Source organism: Callorhinus ursinus, unplaced genomic scaffold (genome assembly GCF_003265705.2).
Source record: "Callorhinus ursinus isolate GAN/ISIS: 27379988/994484 unplaced genomic scaffold, GSC_fseal_2.0 scaffold9, whole genome shotgun sequence".
In the NCBI taxonomy this organism is placed as follows: domain Eukaryota; kingdom Metazoa; phylum Chordata; class Mammalia; order Carnivora; family Otariidae; genus Callorhinus; species Callorhinus ursinus.
The window spans coordinates 57,673,600-57,694,123 of record NW_027397071.1 but is presented as its reverse complement, the minus strand read 5'-3'; the positions used below and the strand labels follow the sequence as shown (position 1 = coordinate 57,694,123).

General features: G+C 40.4%; 1 protein-coding gene across 3 annotated transcripts in view; it reads right to left on the bottom strand.

The window, feature by feature from the left end:
- The window catches only part of USP24 (ubiquitin specific peptidase 24), a 135,956-nt gene that overhangs the window by 79,813 nt on the left and 35,619 nt on the right, over positions 1-20,524 (bottom strand). For all 3 annotated transcript variants that reach the window (XM_025871721.2, XM_073896683.1, XM_073896684.1), the window contains exons 6-16: positions 16,774-16,809; positions 16,352-16,417; positions 12,824-12,889; positions 9,961-10,035; positions 9,231-9,389; positions 7,954-8,068; positions 7,652-7,755; positions 5,407-5,514; positions 5,131-5,226; positions 4,877-5,038; positions 4,638-4,685 (exon numbers count right to left, since the gene is read on the bottom strand). In XM_025871721.2, coding sequence (XP_025727506.2) covers positions 4,638-4,685; positions 4,877-5,038; positions 5,131-5,226; positions 5,407-5,514; positions 7,652-7,755; positions 7,954-8,068; positions 9,231-9,389; positions 9,961-10,035; positions 12,824-12,889; positions 16,352-16,417; positions 16,774-16,809 — 1,035 coding nt within the window. The remainder of the gene's footprint in view (positions 1-4,637; positions 4,686-4,876; positions 5,039-5,130; positions 5,227-5,406; positions 5,515-7,651; positions 7,756-7,953; positions 8,069-9,230; positions 9,390-9,960; positions 10,036-12,823; positions 12,890-16,351; positions 16,418-16,773; positions 16,810-20,524) is intronic.

The following is a 20,524-nucleotide window of genomic DNA, read 5'->3' as shown; positions in this document are numbered from 1 at the left end:
ACATAGCATCTTTCCAACTAAGACATTCATAAAATTTGGAAGACTGTCCCATTTAACACTATTAATCAAATTATCGATTAAGTCTCTAAAAAACTGAGTAGAAGTTTTAAGTCCTTAGCCTTTACTTTAAAGGCTGAATTATGCTTTTGTTTTTAAAGCCCTCTTCCTTCTTCCCAAGTGTTTCTGTAAGATGAAGACCTTTACAAGGTGGAAAATACTTTTGAAAAATGTACTTTCTGTCTCTGGCAGGAAAACATCGTACTACTGAATATGTATATTCGGGAGAGCTATTGCCAAAAACGATACTGGTTTTCTTGAGGATTAGCCAATCAATCAGCAAATACCGTATTTCCTGGATTCTAAGACACGGGTTTTATAAATTTCAACATTTCTGAAATTGACACTTCTTACAATTGTCAAAAGTGACTTAGCAGCCACTAGGTGCAGGAGTAAGTTTTGACACAGCTGTCCTTACACCTGAGTACATGTACCCTTAGCTGTGTACAAAAGGTATTTGTTCATCTACCTGTCGCTTTAGCTGTGACTTCATTTATACAGCACCAAACAAGGATGGCTTTTTAACTTAAATTTAGATCATGGATTTGTTACTTAAAACTCTTATCAAAAAGATGGCACTATGATGTAACACTGACTACCCTGTTGTGTCTGTCAACTCAATTAAAAGCAAAGAAAACTGCCAGTGGTCTCAGTCTAAAGCATTTCTCATAGCCAGGAGAATTTGGTGTGACAGACTCAGACGCTGTGAAAGGCTTTGTCACCCAGCACTAAATGTCTCTGTCCAAAGGTGCACCCATAATTTGAGAGAAGCCGTTCATCCTGTAGTATACACAACGCAACTCAATTAAGGAAAAAAAGCAGCTTGAGTTTTACAAAAAAGGACAAGGACACAAAATTCCATATTCTTTCACATGCCTCAAAATTATACAGTCACTCTTACAGATTTCGGCGGTCAAAATCACTACTCTACATAATGAAAAGCACTGTGCCAGTGAAGCTCTGCATACTGGTCAAAAAGAGGCTTACATTCAGACTCTGAGTGGGAATTTAAACAAATGAATGGTAAAACTAGAATGTGCAATTTCTTTTTTTCTTCTTTGCAAACTTATTAGGTCTGTGATGCAGGTTGCAATCACGGGCATCTTAGAATCAGAGAAATAAGGTATATATTAAAGGCCAACTATTTGCAAGACTACCTACATATTGCAGCTAATATATAAAAGTTGCAAAATGACAAAGAATAAAACTCTAAGGGCTTAAGTCCAAACTGATACCTACCAAAAGGATTATAAACATTAGGATATAAATATGAACCCTTCAGCAAATAATCTGATATATTAAAAAAGCATCATTATGACAGACTAAGTCAATTATGGCTAGAATATTTATACTTAACATAGAAAATCATCCTTTGAAAGTCGCTCACTATTCAATAAAATTAAGGAAATCATATAAAATTGGAATTTAAAAAGTATTTCTGATATATCTTCCTAAAGTTTATTAGCGAACAGAAAAGATGTTACTTAATTGTATCTATGACACTACGTTGCTAAGTTACAAGAAAAATTTAAATGATTTTTCTCCAGTTACCAAAGAGGCAAGAGACTATGGCGAACAATTACAATGAGCCTATTTGATAATGCCTGGTAATGGAGCTGAGGTTTCACAAGTAGGAAGTTAACGGTATGTCCAAAGTAGACACTCAATGTTAGATGAAGCCTCAGAGGTCAGTTGGTGCAGCCTGCAAACCTACGCCTAAATCCTCACTCACGTCTGTTAAACGACTGTTCTCCTAGTGTCTCCTGCAATGAGGAACTCAGGAGGCAGTGCATTCGACAGCAGACTGCTCTCACAGAAAGTGCACTGCCCTCTCATACTGAAACAGGCCTCCCGTGACCTCCTGAGAGGAATCAAACTTCTCTATAACAATCTAAGTCTTTGAAGAACACGTTCATATGCTTTCTTGAATTCTCTTCTCAAAGCTGAACATCCCCATGTTCTCATCTATCTTATTTTTCCAGGCCTAGCCATTTATCTAGATTTGAAGTACCAATTTTTGCACAGGAGGGCATTTTTAAAAAAAGTATTTCCTCCCGTGCTAACCACATCACTGGGAGACTGCACTGAGGACATCTTGCTACTTTTGCTTTCAATTACACGTTTTAGCAAGTAGAGGCCACTGCACTCTGGGTAAGTAATGATTTTAGTGTCCTCAACAGGGTGAAGGGGAGGAATGAGAGGAAGGGACGGGCATCAACGCAGAAGCTGCCAAGCGCTGGGCCAAGGGAAGCCTTGAGAGAATGACCTAGGGGATACACCAATACTGCTACTTGAGTAAAAATGACTTTTTTGGTTTAGTACATTTTTTTTTTTTTGGATGAGTACATTTAAATTTTTTAATTGAAGGAAAAAAGAAGTGAAATAAGAGGGAGAGGGTTGGGGGTAAACAGTGGAAGGTATAAAGGAAGCAAAGGAAAGAGGACCAAGGGAGCCAAGGGTGTCCTGGCAGAATCTACAGAAATAAAGTTAAGAAATAAAGGGCAGACTTTCTGAACACAACAGTGGAATTCGGGAATTTTCAGAGTGTAAAAAGCAGAGGGAAGGGGAATCAGCTGGGGGGAAGAGAGGCAGCTGAGGGTGGGAGGGAGTAAGAGGTGGGTGGTCTTGTCTTACCCTTTGCTTAGTTTCTGTGTAGCCTGGCAGGGAGACATAATCCCCAGTCAGCCCACCTTGCTGCCTGGCAGGAAAGGGCATAGCATAGAAAAACACCTTTAGTGGCAGTATATAACTCACCCCCCTGCCTGGAGCCATATCCAGGGGGCTCTGATCTTCCCACTGCCCCCCTCAGCCGTGTGTACTTTCAGAGAGTATCTGCGAGAGCACTTAGTTCACTAGGAAGTGCTATGTAAATGCAAGGTATTGTTGTTTGGAACGAAATAATGGTCCAGCAGAATTTCTGTACTGGGAGCAGTGGGAGATTAAAAAAAAAAAAAAAAAAAAGGAAGAGTACTCCTTTCAAGTCTCAAGAAATGACTCCAAAAATTGCCCTGCTGCTCTTTGAGTTCTGTCATAAAACAACAGGCATGAATGAAGTGACTGCAGAGAGGCAGTAAAGATGCAGGGATGCCGCTGACCTGACCAGGAGAGCTAAGTAACGCTGAGCCTGAGCTGCAGCAAGGAAGGAACAGACAGTGGGAAGGGGTTTCTGCTTTCAAAGGCCATTTCCCTGGAGGGAGGGAACAGTCTCTTTGGTGTGGACCCCTCCTATTTATAAAGAAACGTATCTATTACTGAGAAGAAAAGACCATTCTTCTATAGATACCCTTTTCCTCTTGCTATCACTACTGAAGGATCTAAACTCCTTACAAAACTCTGGATGAGGTCCAAGTGAAAGGCAGAGGCTGCAATAAATTACCCAAACTGCTGGACTGAGAAAACTAGAAAAATGCAAACTGGATCTGAGGATGAGAGCAATGCTGCTGAATTAAAGGAAAGATTTCTCATAACCTGAGCATCATCAGCTCCAGTCTGTGACTTTTTGAAAATCTCTAAAGCTAGATTTTATGTAGAAAATTCACCTGACCAAATTTCAGTGTCAGAAATATAAAACACAAAGTTCTTATGTGTCCCCAACTAAACCTGATGACCACATAGAACTTAATAAAAGCCCACTGAGTCACCACAGTCTCATAACGAGAGCTAAGAGTCCCTGAATACACCAATGAAAATTAGCAGTATTCAAGATCCTTTAAAGAAATACTTCTTAATGAAAGCCAAGAAAAATGTTTAGCCAATGAAATTACTAAGCCCCTGGCTGTTCACCAAAACCTTTTCTTATGTTACAGTAAGATGAGATCCCTCCCGCTACGAGGCTCTCCGTTTGGCCTGGGCCACCTGAGGGCCTCGGCTGGAGGAGCGTAGTGCTCTGGTCAGGGCTGCGGCAACAGGGGATGTGCCTCCGGGGAGTGGCTCTGTGATCAGCCCCCTCGAGCACGGGCCGGATGCTGAAGCACTGGAGCGACAGGAGAGCTACAGTCCTCACTGCTTACTCTGCTAACCACCCTTTGAAAGGGTGGCCCCTAAGTCCCCCGCAGCCTAGAGGCCAGAGCCCTGAGCAGGGGAGGGCTCCCACAGCAGTCGCTACCCAAGACCACCTCCTGGCATCAGACCCCAGCAGCAGGACTCACTAAGGAATTTCTTTACGTACACCTGTGAACCAGGCACCTGAAAAACTACTGCATGCCAGCACTGCATGACCCTCTTTCTTCCCTTCTCTCTTTCTTCTTCCTCTATGAGGGTTCCTCCATTTCTCCCTCATGGCAGAGAAACGGGCATGACACTTATGCACAATCCACTGTACTTATTAAAGCTGTACAGACTTTGCATTTATTTTACAAAAGAAAAAACTAAGTTAAAGGTCTTACAATTTTATGGAAACAATATAATGAAACTACTCTGTGAATGTGACCTTGGATTCGTGAATATTTAAACAGCGGTTTCTATCTGAACATTACTCAAAGAGACACAAAAAGAGATTATCTTAAAATTATGGTATCACTCATTAAAAGAAATTATTAAATTAGTATACCTTTTAGGCGGTTCCATCTGCAAATTCTTACCTTGAATCCATCCTTCTTGTTTTTTTCCAAACCTGACCATTCTCCAGGCTGAAATTAATTTTAAGAGAAATATAAGTGACTTGGTAAAAGCAGTACCTATAATTTCCCAATCTTGGACTCTAAGACAAGAGTTTCCAGGTAGGACATTTAATTTAATTTACATAATAGGATAAGAAAATTATTAGGCTCTAATTATACTATGGCTCTGACAACAAAACTAGACCAAAGATAAAACCGACCCTTTTAATATCTTCGATGCACTTAATGATGTAGCTCCTCTTGATTGCTTCTTTCACAGCATACGCGTCACTAAGGATTGTCAGGTGCTCCTCCAAGGCTTGCTGAATAAGGCTACTGGGCAGGGTTGGAAGATGCGCCAGTTCCCAGAGAACATCTAACACCTGCAATAATGCCACACAAGATGAGCCAGACCATACACCAGTCAGACCACATTAAGTATTTGTAGCTGGAAAGATTAATTTGATTCTCCTGCCTTTCCAGAAGTAGTCTCAAAGCGAGCTTCCCGGCCTATTCGTCCAATCAGACTCAACAGCTTCTGTCTTACCCGATCGCTTTCAGTCTCCCAGCTCTGGGGAACAGAAAAGACACGACAATCCAATATTATCAAATGGGCAAAACAAGCAGAAACTTTACACTTGAACTAAAATGGTTTAACAAAGTAAGAAGAGTTACTTAACTTAAAGGGGGGAGACCTCAAAATGAGCTTTTAGAAAAACCTAAAAGCAACTGCAGTTCTCTGGACACGTACCTTCTGGATGAGAACAAACAGATGATTAAGCTGATCTGAATTAAATTTGACAGCTGCTGCAGCAATAATAGTATGGATGTTCTCGATCACAGTAGATGATTGTCCGGACTGGAAAAGGAGACAGTGGGGGAAGTTACATCCTGCAACTTGGAAAGACCCTCACGCTTCTCCCAGCAACTGACAGAAGCCAAAGTACAACAGCAACAAGATAAACTGATTCTAGCCTGATCAGCATTCACTTGCATGATAACACTGGCGAAACTACAGGAAGCAACCAGTTAATGGCCATCAGTTGGCCTTGTATAAATTTCTAGCAGCATTAAATCTTTAAAAAGATGAGAGTAAAGTTCTCAATCTGATATATGCATTTCAAGAGGAAAGCGAAATATTTTCAACTGTCTAATAAAGCTTTGAACTAAGTACAGAACAAACATATTCGCTTCCAGCACTTTATAAATGAGCTTGAGGGCCACAGCTGAGAGTACCATCTACTTTATTTTTTATTTCGCTCCTAGAGACTTTATAATTTCAATTAATATTAATTTATCCCATGGCCAGTGAATCTCTGTTTCAGTGATGTAGGCCCTGTGGTCGACTTTATGGTCAAAACTCACTCTATAACCTCAAACATGACTCCATTATGCCTCACTGCACACCATGTGAAGGAACTGAAAAGCAGAGATTTCTCTAGATTCAATTCTACAAGAATCTGCTCAGTATCTACTATATACATATATTCACCAAATGTAACAGGGATATACAATATCTATTTCATGGCCTCTGATCTTCAACCTTACGTGGATTTAAAACTCACTCACAAAACAACATTATATGAGAGTATTCAACTACAGTTGACACGGGAAGCAAGATTTATGGGAAGCAAGATTTATAGGCCCCAGGACTGTTTTCTTTCAGTCCTGCACCTAACATTCTATAGTCTGCTTTCTGCTGCTAGGCTGGGAGCCTGCGAATTGCATTTCCTCTCCTAGCTATGCTCCCGTGATCTTTTGCCCATGGGAGGCACTGCTGGGAGATGAGAAGGGAAGAGGAAGAAAGAAGTGTTGGTTCGTGCTCAGGGAGTGGATGCAGGTGTTGGCATCGGTGGCAGCCAGGGAGAAGCCCTGGTGGCCAGGCCACCTCTTTGGCACCCCAGCATGTGCCATGAAAGCACCTCCCAAAGCCGCTCCCTTTCCTTGGACTTCAGATGCCCCTTTCCCCATTCTGTTCCTCCAGAACTTCTCTCTTTTGCTCTTCCAACCCAGCAAGGCCTTTGTAAACAAGCCCCTGTGCGCAATTCCCTCTGAAATACCTAGTACAGCCTCTGTTTCCTGACTAGGTTCTGAGTGATACAGTGACTAAGAGGGTAGAGTCAAGGTGAGCTCCAGGCCTCCTTGTGGCTTAGCAGCTAGACGAAGGCTAATACCATTACTGAAATAGCCTGGAAAATGACTAGGTGCTGACACACTGAATTTGAGATGCCTACGAGATGGCGTGCCCGAAGGCGCAATAGTTATGCGTCTAGGTACACGGCACTGGAGTGCCAAGAGGTCTGAATGGGGAACGCAGTTCTGAGTGTCAGCGGCATCCAAACGCACTCCAAGCCCCAGGAGGGGAGGCAACTGCCCCCCGGGAGGTTACAGACTGCGGAAAGGGCTAAGGCGTGAAAGAAACTAGTATCTACAAAGAAGAAGAGAATAAACAAGTTAGTAAAGGAGACTTACAGAGGGTGCCAGGAAAGTGGGGGGAAAATGAGTCCAACGGCCTAGTAACAAAGTGAAGGAAAAGAAAAGGCAGGGGCGCAGCCGATTCTGTGGCGGCTGCAGGGAGTCCTGGGGAGATGCGGTCTGGGAACTCAGTAAGTAGGACTCTCATCCTCACGTAACAACCCAACAGGAAAAACTCATCCATGAAAACTGATAAGCAAACGGTGAAAAGAACATGAGACTGGCAAACAAGAGACACACTGTCCTAGCGCTGCTGGGGAGCCTGCAGGATGGCTTTTCATCGTGTTAACCTGGAAACGAGAAGACTAGATGCGCTCAGTCATTTCACATCTTCTGAGCAGCGCAAGCCTTTCTCACATACACAATCCTGACAGAAGCCCCAAGAGGGAAAGCAGATCTGAGTAGAGCTGCTGTGGCTAAAGCAAGATAGAAGCTCCATCTCCCTGCTCGTTCACCACCCTTCTCCCTCTCCTTCCGCCAGAAATACCGGAAAAAGGCAAAATTAATTCTGATCAACTTACCTGTATCTTCCAAATTTTAGTGAGCTCATCTAAAGACAATTTACTGCCCAAGAGTTCAATAATCCCCTTTATACGATCACAGTATTGGGCTTGGTCTATGTTGCCTAAGAGAAAAGACACCCAAGAGGTAGATAGATACAGTGAACGCTGACTTTCTAAATACGATTCTATTAATTCAAACCAACAGGAACTTGCTACAACATTTAAAGGCTAATACAGTCAAAGCAACGTTTTCTTACCTTTAGTACAAAAATACATTATTTATAATTATGTTAGGAAATATTTTTTTTAAAGCAACTTACCTTCCAATGCAATTGACAGAACTGAGTTTTCAACCAGCCAATCTAACAATCTGTCTGTATCTATAGCATTCTTCACTGATTTGGATAAAGTGCTATCTTCTATTAGTTTGGTTACCTAAAAAGACAGGATTATTGTGAATGACTCTAGCACAACTCTGCATAATCAAAACCTACATATATATGTATACATATCCTGTGACTTACACAGTGTTCTAATGTGGTCTGATAATTAGCCAAAATGTACTGAAGGCCAGTTACTGTAGTAAGTTAACAGACTACTTATTCTTGATGTCTCTTTAAAAAGAACATGGAGCCAAGAATGGCACTCCCTGGATGGCTTGGGGAAGAGCATCTGACCAAACTTCTACCAGTGCACATCCTTCAAATTCTATACTTGGGACCAGAGAGAAAGTGTCAGTCCCTCCCTGGTAATGGGACCCTCTACGGCCATGATGTCTACCCCACAAAAAAAAGTCACTCTGTAGGAAGAGAGAAAGCAAAGCCAACACGTTCAGAAAAGCAGGGACAAGACTTGGGACAGAGTCCTGGCAGTGGTCAGGTCTCAAATTCTCGTTGTTCATGCTGCCCACACATGTACCTGCCCTTACATGGTCTGGCTAGTCAATCCTTCATTCATGTCAAACAGCCCAGCCTTCCTCCATTTAATTCCTTTTTTGGCCCCAGATGGGTTCACAACAAGTGTATTCCACTTGCAGTAAAGAATCCTAATTATAACAGAGCTTCAGGAAAAATGACTAAGTTCTGGAGTTATGCCTGAACTATACCGGCCCCATCTATACTCACCAAAACCAACTACGTTTGGAAGAAGTTTAGGAAGCTATAGGAAAATATTTCCAGCATTTTGCTTAGATCGTCATAGTTGTCATCTTTTTGTTTTTGTCCCAACCCCAGTTAGAACATTTGGTTTAAGAAAACACCTATCTGAAATGTAACAAAAGGAAGTATTCCCCTAGAGTAAAAAGTAAATCTCAAACGGTCTATTCCAAGGCATTATGTTCTAGAAAATTTCACAAAAACACAAACTATTTCAAATATTTCAGAGAATGAATTTTGAATGGAACACATATAAAAAGATCACATTAACAACTATATAACCCTATATACGATTTTACATATAATCATTGTCCTCTTTTTTGTATGATTACAAGAAACCATTCTTCTTCACTTCCCAACATTTTTATATTAATGACCGTAAGTTTTGGCAGAGCTTGAAGAGTCTGCGCTTTAAGTCTTCTAGAAGCAAATATAAAACTTACTTCTTTGAGGGAATTCATTTTAGCGCTAAAATGTGGTGATTTCAGCATGCGCAGTAGGATGTCTAATCGAAGGTCGTCCACCACGGTCACCAGATCCGGTTGGAAACGCATGCAGAGTAACTTGATGGCAGACAAGAGCTCAGGGATGCTAACCAATCTCTTTTATTAAAAGCACACACAAACAAAAAAGGACCCATGAAAACATTTTGATTGTAATTCTTATAACACACACAGGAATACAGGACATTTCAACAGCAATGGTTTGGTGATATCTGATACTCCATATGGGCAATCAACTAGTTTGCTTTTAAACAAAAGTTAGCACACAGGTGAGCAAAAGAAAGGGTCCTGTGAGAATTTCAAGGTCAACAAAATAAATCATGTTAAATGTTAAAACTGCTTTAAACAACTTTGGATAAGCTTGTAGTATCAAATTGTTTTAAAGCTTCTTCAATGCTATACCAATTATAATACTATCTAAATCAACATGTTAGTAAAATTCTGAACAGTATCACTTACTGAGAACCCTAAATTCACTCTATTGGTAAGATTTAATGCCAACTTGGTGCTTCAGAAAAAGCACCTGTTAGAAAATGTATAATTAATTTGATGTGAGTAGTGTGTGGCCAGAATCCAAAGAACAATGGTGTGTGAACCTTGCCCCAGGTCCTGGCTGTGCTTCCATGGACGAACAGGCACTGGGGCCTACCTGGCTGAAGACAGGATTTACCTTGTCTTTGAGGTCCTTCTCCTCCACACTCCGCACATCCTGGATTGTATTAAGGATGACCGGGTCTAGCATCGGCTGCAGAACAAAAGTGCTACACTTAATAAAGACTCCTGATGCTGCTTCAGAACTAGAGAGGCGATAATTCTTCATTCACATTTCACAAAGGAGAAAGTGCAATGCAAAGATCTCAATTCCAGTATCAGCTGCCATAGCTAGCTACTACCATCCTAAGTAGGCGCTCGAGGGACTCCGTGCCCCAGCTCCTTCAATACCACGTGGGTGCAGTCCCTGTCACTGCTATGTTAGAAGGGTCCTTTTATTTTTTAAAATATGTTTTATTCATTTTTTTTTTGTTTTTGCCAATACAAGTTTGATGTTTCCTTTTTTTCCTTCAAATTTTTATTTAAATTCTAGTTAGTTAACATACAGTGCAATATTGGTTTCAGGAGTAGAATTCAGGGATTCTTTTTTTTTTTAGATTTTATTTATTTATATACTTGAGGGAGAGAGAGAAAGCGAGCGCAAGCAGGGGAGTGGCAGAGCGAGCAGGAAATGCAGGCTCCCCACTGAGCAGGGAGCCTGACACAGGGCTCGATCCCAGGACCCCAGGATCATGACCTGAGCCAAAGGCAGACTCTTAACCCACTGACCCACCCAGGCACCCCAGAATTCAGTGATTCTTATAAGGGTCTTTTTTTTTTTTTTTTTTTAAGGATTTTATTTATTTGTCAGAGAGAGAGAGAGCACAAGCAGGGGGAGTGGCAGGCAGAGGGAGAAGCAGGCTTCCCGCTGAGCAAGGAGCCTGATGTGGGACTTGATCCCAGGACCCTGGGATCATGACCTGAGCCAAAGGCGACACTTAACCGACTGAGCCACCCAGGCATCCCTCATAAGGGTCTTTTTAAAGAGCAACCAAAGACACATAAACTAAAACATGAAGCATGAGTAGGTTTATTTTTGTAATAAAGTAAATATTTTGCATTTGATTTTAACGAATTAATATAAGCATGGAGCACAAAAAAATGTGCTGCAATATGCACTATTTTTGTGTGCTGATCTCTAGAGGAGACTCATTTAACACAATGCTCCAGAATTGTAGCAGTATCAAATAACTGCCTCTAAATATTACGTGAGAAGTAGGAAAATATTAGCTAGGTCTAAATGCTCACTTCCATCTAAGTAAAATAATTTTTAAAACTTATCTGGTGACAAGAGAAGATAGACAATATTTGGCTGTCAAGGCCAACAAGACATTAGCAATGAATTAAAATGACATCAGACAATTATCCAAATAGAATCTCTTCCTTTCTACTCATGCCCATTGTACAGTGAGGACTGGGGGCTGTTAGGGTTAAGAGGCAAGCACACTGTTCTCATCAGCAGCACCAGCCCTGCTTACTTCCCACTGTGGCTGAGACAGCATGATCAGCATTTTACAGACAAGGAAGCCAAGGCACAGACGTTACATATGTCTTCCAAAGTCACAGAAGTAGCAAGTAGTAGAGACAATTGTTAGTTTATGTCAAGTAATAGGATGTGAATATGGTATGAGAATAAATTCATGGCATGAATATATTCTTGAATAAATGTAAGAAGTTTGGATAGATTAAAGTTAAATATGCTATGGTTGGAAATTCAATACTTTATTCTTTTTATAAAACTCTATAAAATTCTAAAAATTCTATCAAACCTAGAATTTCTAAAGAATTTAATATTAATTAGTAGCTGGGATATTTATGCTAAATCTCTTTCCAACAGAGCATTGCATGGGTAAAGAGTGTTTAAAAATCCAATCCTGGCTCTGATTATTAAAAAGCCAAGTATTAAATTGTTAATAATTATATTAAATTATTAAAAAGTCAAATGATTTTGCCTCTTATATCTTAGTGTCTTAGTGTTTCAACTACAAAACTAATGATATGTTTAATAAGCTGAAAGAACACTTAATGTTTCTAAAGAACTTAATATCCAGAATGAAGAAATACATAAATAGCCATCTGATTTCATTTAAAAATCTTGCAGGATTTCTTTGACATTTAAAGAAAGCATGTAATGCTTAAAAATGGTGGAAATTTCCAGAACGTACTAAAACAAATCCTATCTCCCTTGTTAAAATGGCCCTAAGTAAATGAGATATTAACAAGAAGGAACAGTGCATACAAACACTTTGCTCCCAAAGGACACGATGCTTTCAAAGCCATTTAGAGTAACTTAAAAAAAATCTCTGTGAAAGTTACAGGTTTCACAGACCTATTCACAAAGAAAATAAAAAAATGAAGGTATTTCAAAGTGACACTTCATTCAGTAAAACTTGTTAACTGAAATGGAAAGGAAATAAGAAAGTACAACAGGTCTTAAGCATTAGAAAATGGATACACCCAGCTTCGACTATGTGATGACCTGTTGACTTACGATCTGCAGTGGCAGGAAATTAGACAAGATGTGCCGTTAGGCCGCTATTCAGTAGTCACTTGGCTAGTAAGTAAGCCAAGTGGGTTGCTCAACATGCTCTAATCTAATACATAATGGTACCGAATCCTTAAACAATCCTGTGAAGGGGGCTGGGATATATGCTGCCTATTTTACAAGTAAGGAAATAAAAATACATGTAATCGTATATAAATTATATTTGATAAAATAAATTGAAAAGGCAAAGAATCTTCTTAAATATTAGAATACCTTAAATTATTAATCATTTTTTAGTTAGCTTCTGATAATATTTTTACTAGAAAAATAGCTAATCTGAAAAAAAGAAGTTACTCTGGATAAGGCACAATTCTGAACAACCTGATAAAAAGATAATGATGACTGTTGGTGTGTCTCAGGTCACCTTCTGAGTAAGTGTCAAGTGGCCTCACCTTACCTGAACCACCGAGGAATTGAGGTACTCTGCACACACCCCTAAGGGCTGCACCAATGCTGAGACTGCCTGAAAACAAGGACAGTGCAGGTTAGACATCAGTGCGAGAGGGTCTTCTCCTTTTGGCATAACAAATCGCTTTTAATATATCAGAGACAATCTGAAATGTCTTGATCATAGACAAACCATTCTCCTGGATAGGAAGAACTGATATGAAGATGTCAATCCATTTAAACTGTTATAGAAATTTAATGTAATTTAAATCATAATATGCCAATAAAACTTTGGAGGACTGGATGAAAGATTTTTAAAGTTCATATCACAGAATACTAAATTTTTATTTGAAAAAGGAGAGAACAGTTGGTGAAGAAATGTACCTTCAACAAAAAACATCAAAAACTTCCATGAGGAAAATTATAAACCTTTACCAAAATACATAAAAGAAGGCCCAAATAAACAGGGAGATACCATGTTCTTGGATGGAAAGGACCAGTACTGCAATTTTCCACACACTGACTTATAAATTTAACACAATTCCAAACATGATCTCAGTGGGATTTTCTGCAGGACAACCTGACATGTTGACTATATTCAAAGAGTCAAACTATGAGAATGATCAAGAGAATCTGAGAGAAGAATGATGTTGGGCAGACTGGAGCTACCAGTGGTGAAAACAGGGGAGCAATAGTGAACAAATGGGCAAAGAATGAACAGACGAATGAATGACTCAAACAGAAGTCCAGGAACACACCCATGGACATGTGGGGCTTTGACATGTGATAGAGACAACACATCAAAATAGTAGAGAAGACAGGGACTAGTCATTAGAGGATCTTACAACAATTAGTTATCCATTTGGAAGAAAATGAAATTGGATCTCTATCTTACATAATATATAAAAAGAAATTCTAAATGAATTCAAGAACTAGGTATAAAAAATAAAACTGTAAAAGTATAAAATGAAAGGAGTATTTTTATAACTTTGAGATGGGAGAACGTTCCCTAAGCAAGTTAGGAAACTCTTAAGCCATTAAGGAAAAAAATCTACATAAAATGTGGAAACTTGTGTATAGCAAGACACCATCAACAAAAATAAAAAGAGAAGCAAAGACTGGAAGAAAAAATTTACAAATACATAAAGTAGACATGGCACTGATATGCTGAACATAAAAAGAATTCCTGAAAGTTAGCAAGAGAACCCCAAAGTAACCTAAATAACCAGATCAATTTACAGAAGAAATGCAAACAGCCAATAATCACACGATGAAATGCTCAAATTCCCAGGAAATCAGTCTTAGAAATTAAATAATAAAATGCTATTTTTGTCCATTATAATGAAAAATTAAAGATGGAAAATATTCAGTACTAACAAGAGAAATAGGAAAGGAGTTTATGGGAGTACAGACTGGTATAAGCTTTTGGAAAGAGATTTAATACTACTGATTATAATTTAAGAATCTATACAGTCTTTAACCCAGAAATCCCGTTTTTTGGAATCTGTCCTTCAGAAATGGTAGCATATGCACAAAGACAAATTTATATGAGAAACTCTCTGAAGAGCAAAAACTTAAATAATCCAACGCCCATTAAAAAATGACAGCATCAGTGTACAACAGGTGCAGGAACAGGTGAGAGCCATTAAAAACAATGATAGTGCTGACCTGGAAAGATGTCCATGACAGACTGTTAGATGAAAATACGCTACTAGGTATAGCTTGATTACAATTCAGTTTTAAAGAGAGAAAGAGAAAGAGGGAAAGATCATGCACAGGTATGTTTTACATAAATTTAGGAAAAAGTCAGAAAGGCACTGCATTAAATGGGTACCTAGGAGGTAGGTATACGTGTGTGGGGGTGGGGGACAGGCAACTTTCATTCCATACTTTGTACAGGTATTTTTCACTGATGAATTGTGAATGACGTTTTTTCCTGGTATTTTTCAAATTCAAAACCACGTAGATATAAATGTAAATGTAAAATGAATGCATTTACTTGTACTCAGTGGCCTGAATTTATTCTAGGACATAATCACCTCCTTAACTGGTCAGAAAGCAGGCATTTATTTTGAAATTTTAATCATGCTTGTTTGCTATAATTAGAGTCTCAATCTTTGGGAATCTTTCTCCTATGCCTGAATTTTATCATCTCCTCAAATACAACCTAAACAACATAATTCTGTATCAACTGCAGCAACAACATGGTTGCTCTGAAAAATGGGGAAAATCCTGGAGGAATCTTTAACCTCAAGATATCTGATAATAACGAGGGTAAGCCCAGATTCCTATATATCCACCCTTAGCCAATTTTCTTCCAAGTAGGCTAGAAACTTGGGATGCTCTGTATTTTTTTTTTTTAATAAATTAACTGCCAGAATTAGTGAGTGTTTTAACATTTAAAAAAAAAGTGTAGCTAATTTTTGACATGGCCAATGACCTATATAGCCAGTTCTTGAGAAACAAGTAAACTGGATAAAACCCTATACCCGAATAAATTTTTTGTTTTAAAAGCTTTGTTTCTTAAATCACTACTCATTATTTTTCCAGTCAAGTCACTTCGTCACTTCTAACATGCTCGATCCATTCAACGGGGATCCAAATGACAGCCTAACAACCTAGTTCACGTCAGGGAAGGTAGAAGACACTCCCTGGTCAGTGTCAGCAGAAGTATTTATGAACTGGCAGACACCTGATCTTTCAGGATGAACAGTGGCAAGAAAGGGTCAGTCTCTCTCCTCGGTGTTATTCCTGCCCTCACCCAAAGGTGGACCAAGGGGGTCAGCTGATTAGCCACGGTTCCTCAGGGATAACTGCTGTTCATGCACAACACTGCATCACTCGGGCAACGGATTACCTTCTGTTCTGATCACATAACAGTAGCTAGCACTGGGCCTTATACATGGCAAGTACGTACGAGTAGTTGAATAATTAACTAGAAAACAGAACAGTGCTCTGAGCTACAAACAGGTCAGCACTCTGTGAAAAATTAAAGACTGAGTTATTCCCCCTTACCACCAGGTTAAACTTTTTTTGAGAAAAATGAAGTCACATAAAAAGAGAATGGTATTGCACCTGAGGGAAGAGTCTAAGCTCCTGTTACAGCTCTTTGTTATCTTTGCATCACTGTAACACCAAAAAGCTTACTAACAACCTTAAAATGAAATATTTTATTTGTGCCTGGCACTAGGAACTACACTGTGGTGTGAATCATGACACTGTTAGGTACACATGCACTTGCCACAGACACCACCTATCCTTAAAAAGCAAGATAATTTCACATAACCCTCCCAAATGAAGAGACTAATACCAGAGGCAAAGGGAAATGAAGTAAAAAGGAACAAACACCCTCCACTGAAAATGGGTTACAATTAGAGGCGAATATTTCTTTGGTTATAAGAACCACTGAAGCTGCTCCCGCAGAGATATCTCACACAGTAACATTTCCCTCACTGTGTCCAGACTACGTCCCTTCGGTTACATACCAGCCTGAATAAAGTGAACTCCCACTTTGGGCACATTTAGTGGTTTAGCTTACCCCAAGTTCTATATCTTCCGAATGAAGCTTGGCTTGGATTGCTGCAAATCCACCTAATTCTCCAAACTGAGGGGAAAAAAAGGCACAAATTAGTTTTAAAGTGCTGTACATCAATAGTTTAAGCAAAAAACGAAGACCACCATTCTACCCTATCAACATGCTCTAGATAATACTGATCTTGAGAGAGTCATCCCCAAAGATCACTCTACTGTTCTGTGATACACTGCAGGAGATGTGCTGAGTCCTAAAGCTGACATTCATCTGTATAAACAGCATGTATGAAAAAGAGGAAGAACTCCAGAATCTACCTCCTTAGGAAAAAAATTATTACTCTCTCTAGCTGTCATTTACTTAAAATACCAAACTCTAGGCAAGCTCATTAGAAGAAGGAAAATAGGACCATATTAATGAAAGTTGTATACCTTATTTACCAAATCCACAACCCATCCATGAGGCTCCTGTGAGAAAAGAAAACAGAAACTTGAGATGGCAAGATGAGAACTTCCCCATTAACCTTTGTATTTCTTTTAACCTCAGTCAAAAGTTAGATAAAAAAAATATGAAGATTTGAAAAATATCCCAAAGGGCTTTTCTACATGTTCCTCAATGGGAGTCTGGGCCATTACTGTATACGACTGGAGTTTGCGTGTCTGTGCTTGGATGGCACTGCTCCAGCATGGCGCATTTGTGCACTTCTCCGTCGCTGAGAGCAGGTGTTCAAGCTCTCCAAGGTGCAGGATAACTTGAGTTAAATTCTCTAAGAAAATTACATTTTAGAAATTAAGAATTCCTAACCTAAGGAGTAGCAGATCCCGAATAAAGAGGTTAAGTTTCAGTCCCAGCTGTCCCACTAACTGGTGCCCTGGAGCACACACTTTCTTTTCCCTGCTTTCCCTCCTTGCTTTCCTTTTCAAAACCTTCACTGCTGCGAGGGCTGGATACCATTGTGGGGGAGCAGTGACTGTCAAGAGATGTGGTCCCTGCTTTCATGGAGCTCATCCTGTAGCAGTGCCCACAAAAACAAGTAAACTAACACATACCTAACAACTCAGTCTGGGCTCGATCCCACAGAAGGAAAAACCAAATGAGAAATGGAAGGAGCCTACTCTGCTCAGAGTTGTGGTCACGGAAACCCTCTCTAGAGAAGTGGTCTTCGAGCTGGATCCTACAGGATGAGAGCGATTTAGCCATTCAAGGAGTCCAGGCAGAGAGGCCGCAATGGCAAAGGTCCCGTTTGGGCAAGGCCGTGAAGAACTGGGAGGGACTCTCCCAGCTGGGACACAGTGAGCCAGGGAAAGCAGCACGGGTGAAGCTGTCGAGAGAGGCAAACCTGGATCACGCGGAAACATGGAGACTGGGATTGGAAGGAAAGCAAAAGTGTTTAAACCAGAAAGTGACACCTTTTATGTTGTAAGCTGACCAGTCTCACAGTTGTGTGGTGGATGGAATGGAATGGATGAAGGCGCATGGAAGGGAGAGACTGCACGCAGTTGGAAGCCAAGTGCAGTAACCAGGCAAGACGTGATGATGTTGCGGGCAGGATGGCAGCAGCAGAGACAGAGAGAACTGAACAACCTCTGAGATGAACTCCAAGGACATGTTTATGGCTGGAGGTAGGTCAGAAGGGATGAATCGTGGCGGACTCCTGTGAGTCTGGCTTGAGCACCTAGGTAGATGGGGAGGCCGTTTACTGACGGGAAGAAGAAGGAAGGCTGGGGAGACAGAAGGAAGCTCCATTTCAGGCACCCTACGTTTGAGACGTCTGTGTAGCAACCAAAAGAAAAACAGTTGGCTCTTCAAGTCCGGTGTGCTCAGAGAAGATGCTTGGGCCACAGAGATACACACTGAAGGGCCATGAGCACAAAGATGGTATTTACATCCATGAGAATGGAAGACAGTTCTTAGGGAAAGAATAATGAACAAAGAGAAGGGGTCTGGGTCAAAGCTGAATGAAGGTGAAGGAATCAAGGAACGCAATGTGATGACTTATGGAATAGGCAGAGAAGCAAGAGACTACAGGAAGAACTGATTTGGGAGAGGCAGGAACTCACAGTGATTGCCGCTGTTGATGAGGTCAAGAGACACTTCCTGTGGCTCTGGAAACATGGAGGCTGTTGGTGCCTTACCGAGAGTGGTTTCAGGGGCATGGTAGAAAAAGAAGGTGGACTGCAATGCTCTGAAGGGTTCACGGAGACTTCGGTCTAGTTACCCTAAACACCTCTCTAACTGAAAAGCACTAACACCACCAGTCAAAAACACTAAAAAAACCTTTTAAAACATATAGCTGAGTTGGCACAAAGTGCTCAGAAGCTGAAAACAAAGAGAAAGCAGAAATTGTGTGAGGTAAGCAGACTCTGAGGCCAACCTTCACAGCACAGGCTGTGGAACCCCAGTGAGCTCTGGCCTCCATTTTCACAGCCAAGGTGGGGCCAGAAGACTAAGAGGAGAGAGTCACATAAAGCTGGAGCTCAAAGAGCTACCACCTCAGTGGGAGGTGAACTGAAAGAACTCACCTGCAAGAAAGGGAGAACCACAGGGAAGCCTGCCCACCTTGACTCTGATCCTGGATAGAGGGGAGAAAAAACTCTCTAAGAGTCTGTAACCATAACATGCTTCACATGGCTTCGCTTCTCAAATTCACACTGACTTTGGGGTGCTGGGTGGCTCAGAAGGTTGGTCAGCCAACTCTTGGTTTCGGCTCAGGTCATGATCTCTGGGTGGTGAGATCGAGCCCCAGGTCAGGTTCCAGCGTGGAGTCTGCTTGAGATCCTCTCTCTCCCTCTCCCCCTGCTCACACACTCTCTCTCTGTCTCTAGAATAAATAAACAGGGTTCCTGGGTGGCTCAGTCGGTTAAGCGTCTGCCTTTGGCTCAGGTCATGATCCCAGGGTCCTGGGATCAAGTCCCACATCGGGCTCCCTGCTCAGCCTGGAGTCTGCTTCTCCCTCTACCTCTACCTGCCCCCTGCTTGTGTACTCGGTCTCTCTCTCGAAATAAAATCTTAAAAAAAAAATAATAATAAATAAATCTTTAAAAAAAAAATTCACACTGACTTTATGGTCTGAAATACCTTAAGCTGAGAATTTATTCTAAAGTGGTCCCAGATGGAAGTGCTCCCAGGCACCTAGAGGAAGTAAAGGTAAACCCTCTCTGAAGGAAAGAACTTTCAATGCAGGCCTCAAACAATCCTCCCAGATTAAATTTCAAGAAATACGACTTCACAGAAAAACAAACACAAATATGTGTGTGTGTGTGTGTGTGTGTGTGTGTGTGTATTTGTATATACACATACAGACACAAAAAACAAGTCAAAGTTAGTAAAAGCCAGCAGAATCAGAACTGTAGATATCAGACACAGAACACAAACACACAGGAGAATGAAAACATGAGGCAGGAACATGAGATAATAAAAATGAGTAAACAAAGTCAAATGAGAACCAAATAGAATTTATATAAATGAAGAAAAGTCATTAAAATTGAAGACTTTTAACAAACAGGCTAGACAGCATACCTGATACGCCCAAAACCACAATTAGTGAACTAAACCCCAGATCTGAAAGAAATGATCACAACCTGCAGCACAAGGACACAGGAAGATGGGAAATTTGACAGAAGTTAAGGGACACGGAGGACAGACGCGAAGGTTTAACACACATCCAATCGAAGTTCTGAAGAGGGGAAACTGACTAGAGGAGAAGAGGAAAGATAATGGCTGAGAATTTTCCAGAATTGATACAAGATATTAATCCTCAGATTTAGAAGCCCAGTGAATCTGAAGCAAAACAAATAAAATGAATACCATGGTCACAGGAGAGTCAAACCATCAAATATCAAAGAGAAAGAGATCTCCAAAAGAAGATGGACTTCTTACCACAGGAACAACAGTCAGACCAACCACCAACTTTTCAACAGCAATAATCAAAGCCAAAAGAAACTGACATAGTATCTCTGACATTCTTAAAGTGTATCAGTCAATCTAGAATTTAAAACCCAGTGAAAATATTCTCTGAGGCATGGGAAACAAAGTAAATTTCAAGAGATCAAAAACAAAGACTTAACCACCAATGGGCCCTTACTAAGAGACACTTTCAAGGATGCACTGCAGAAAGAAAAAAAAATGACCCCAATACATACATATGGCTAAGTTAAATGAGACAGTACATACATATGGCTA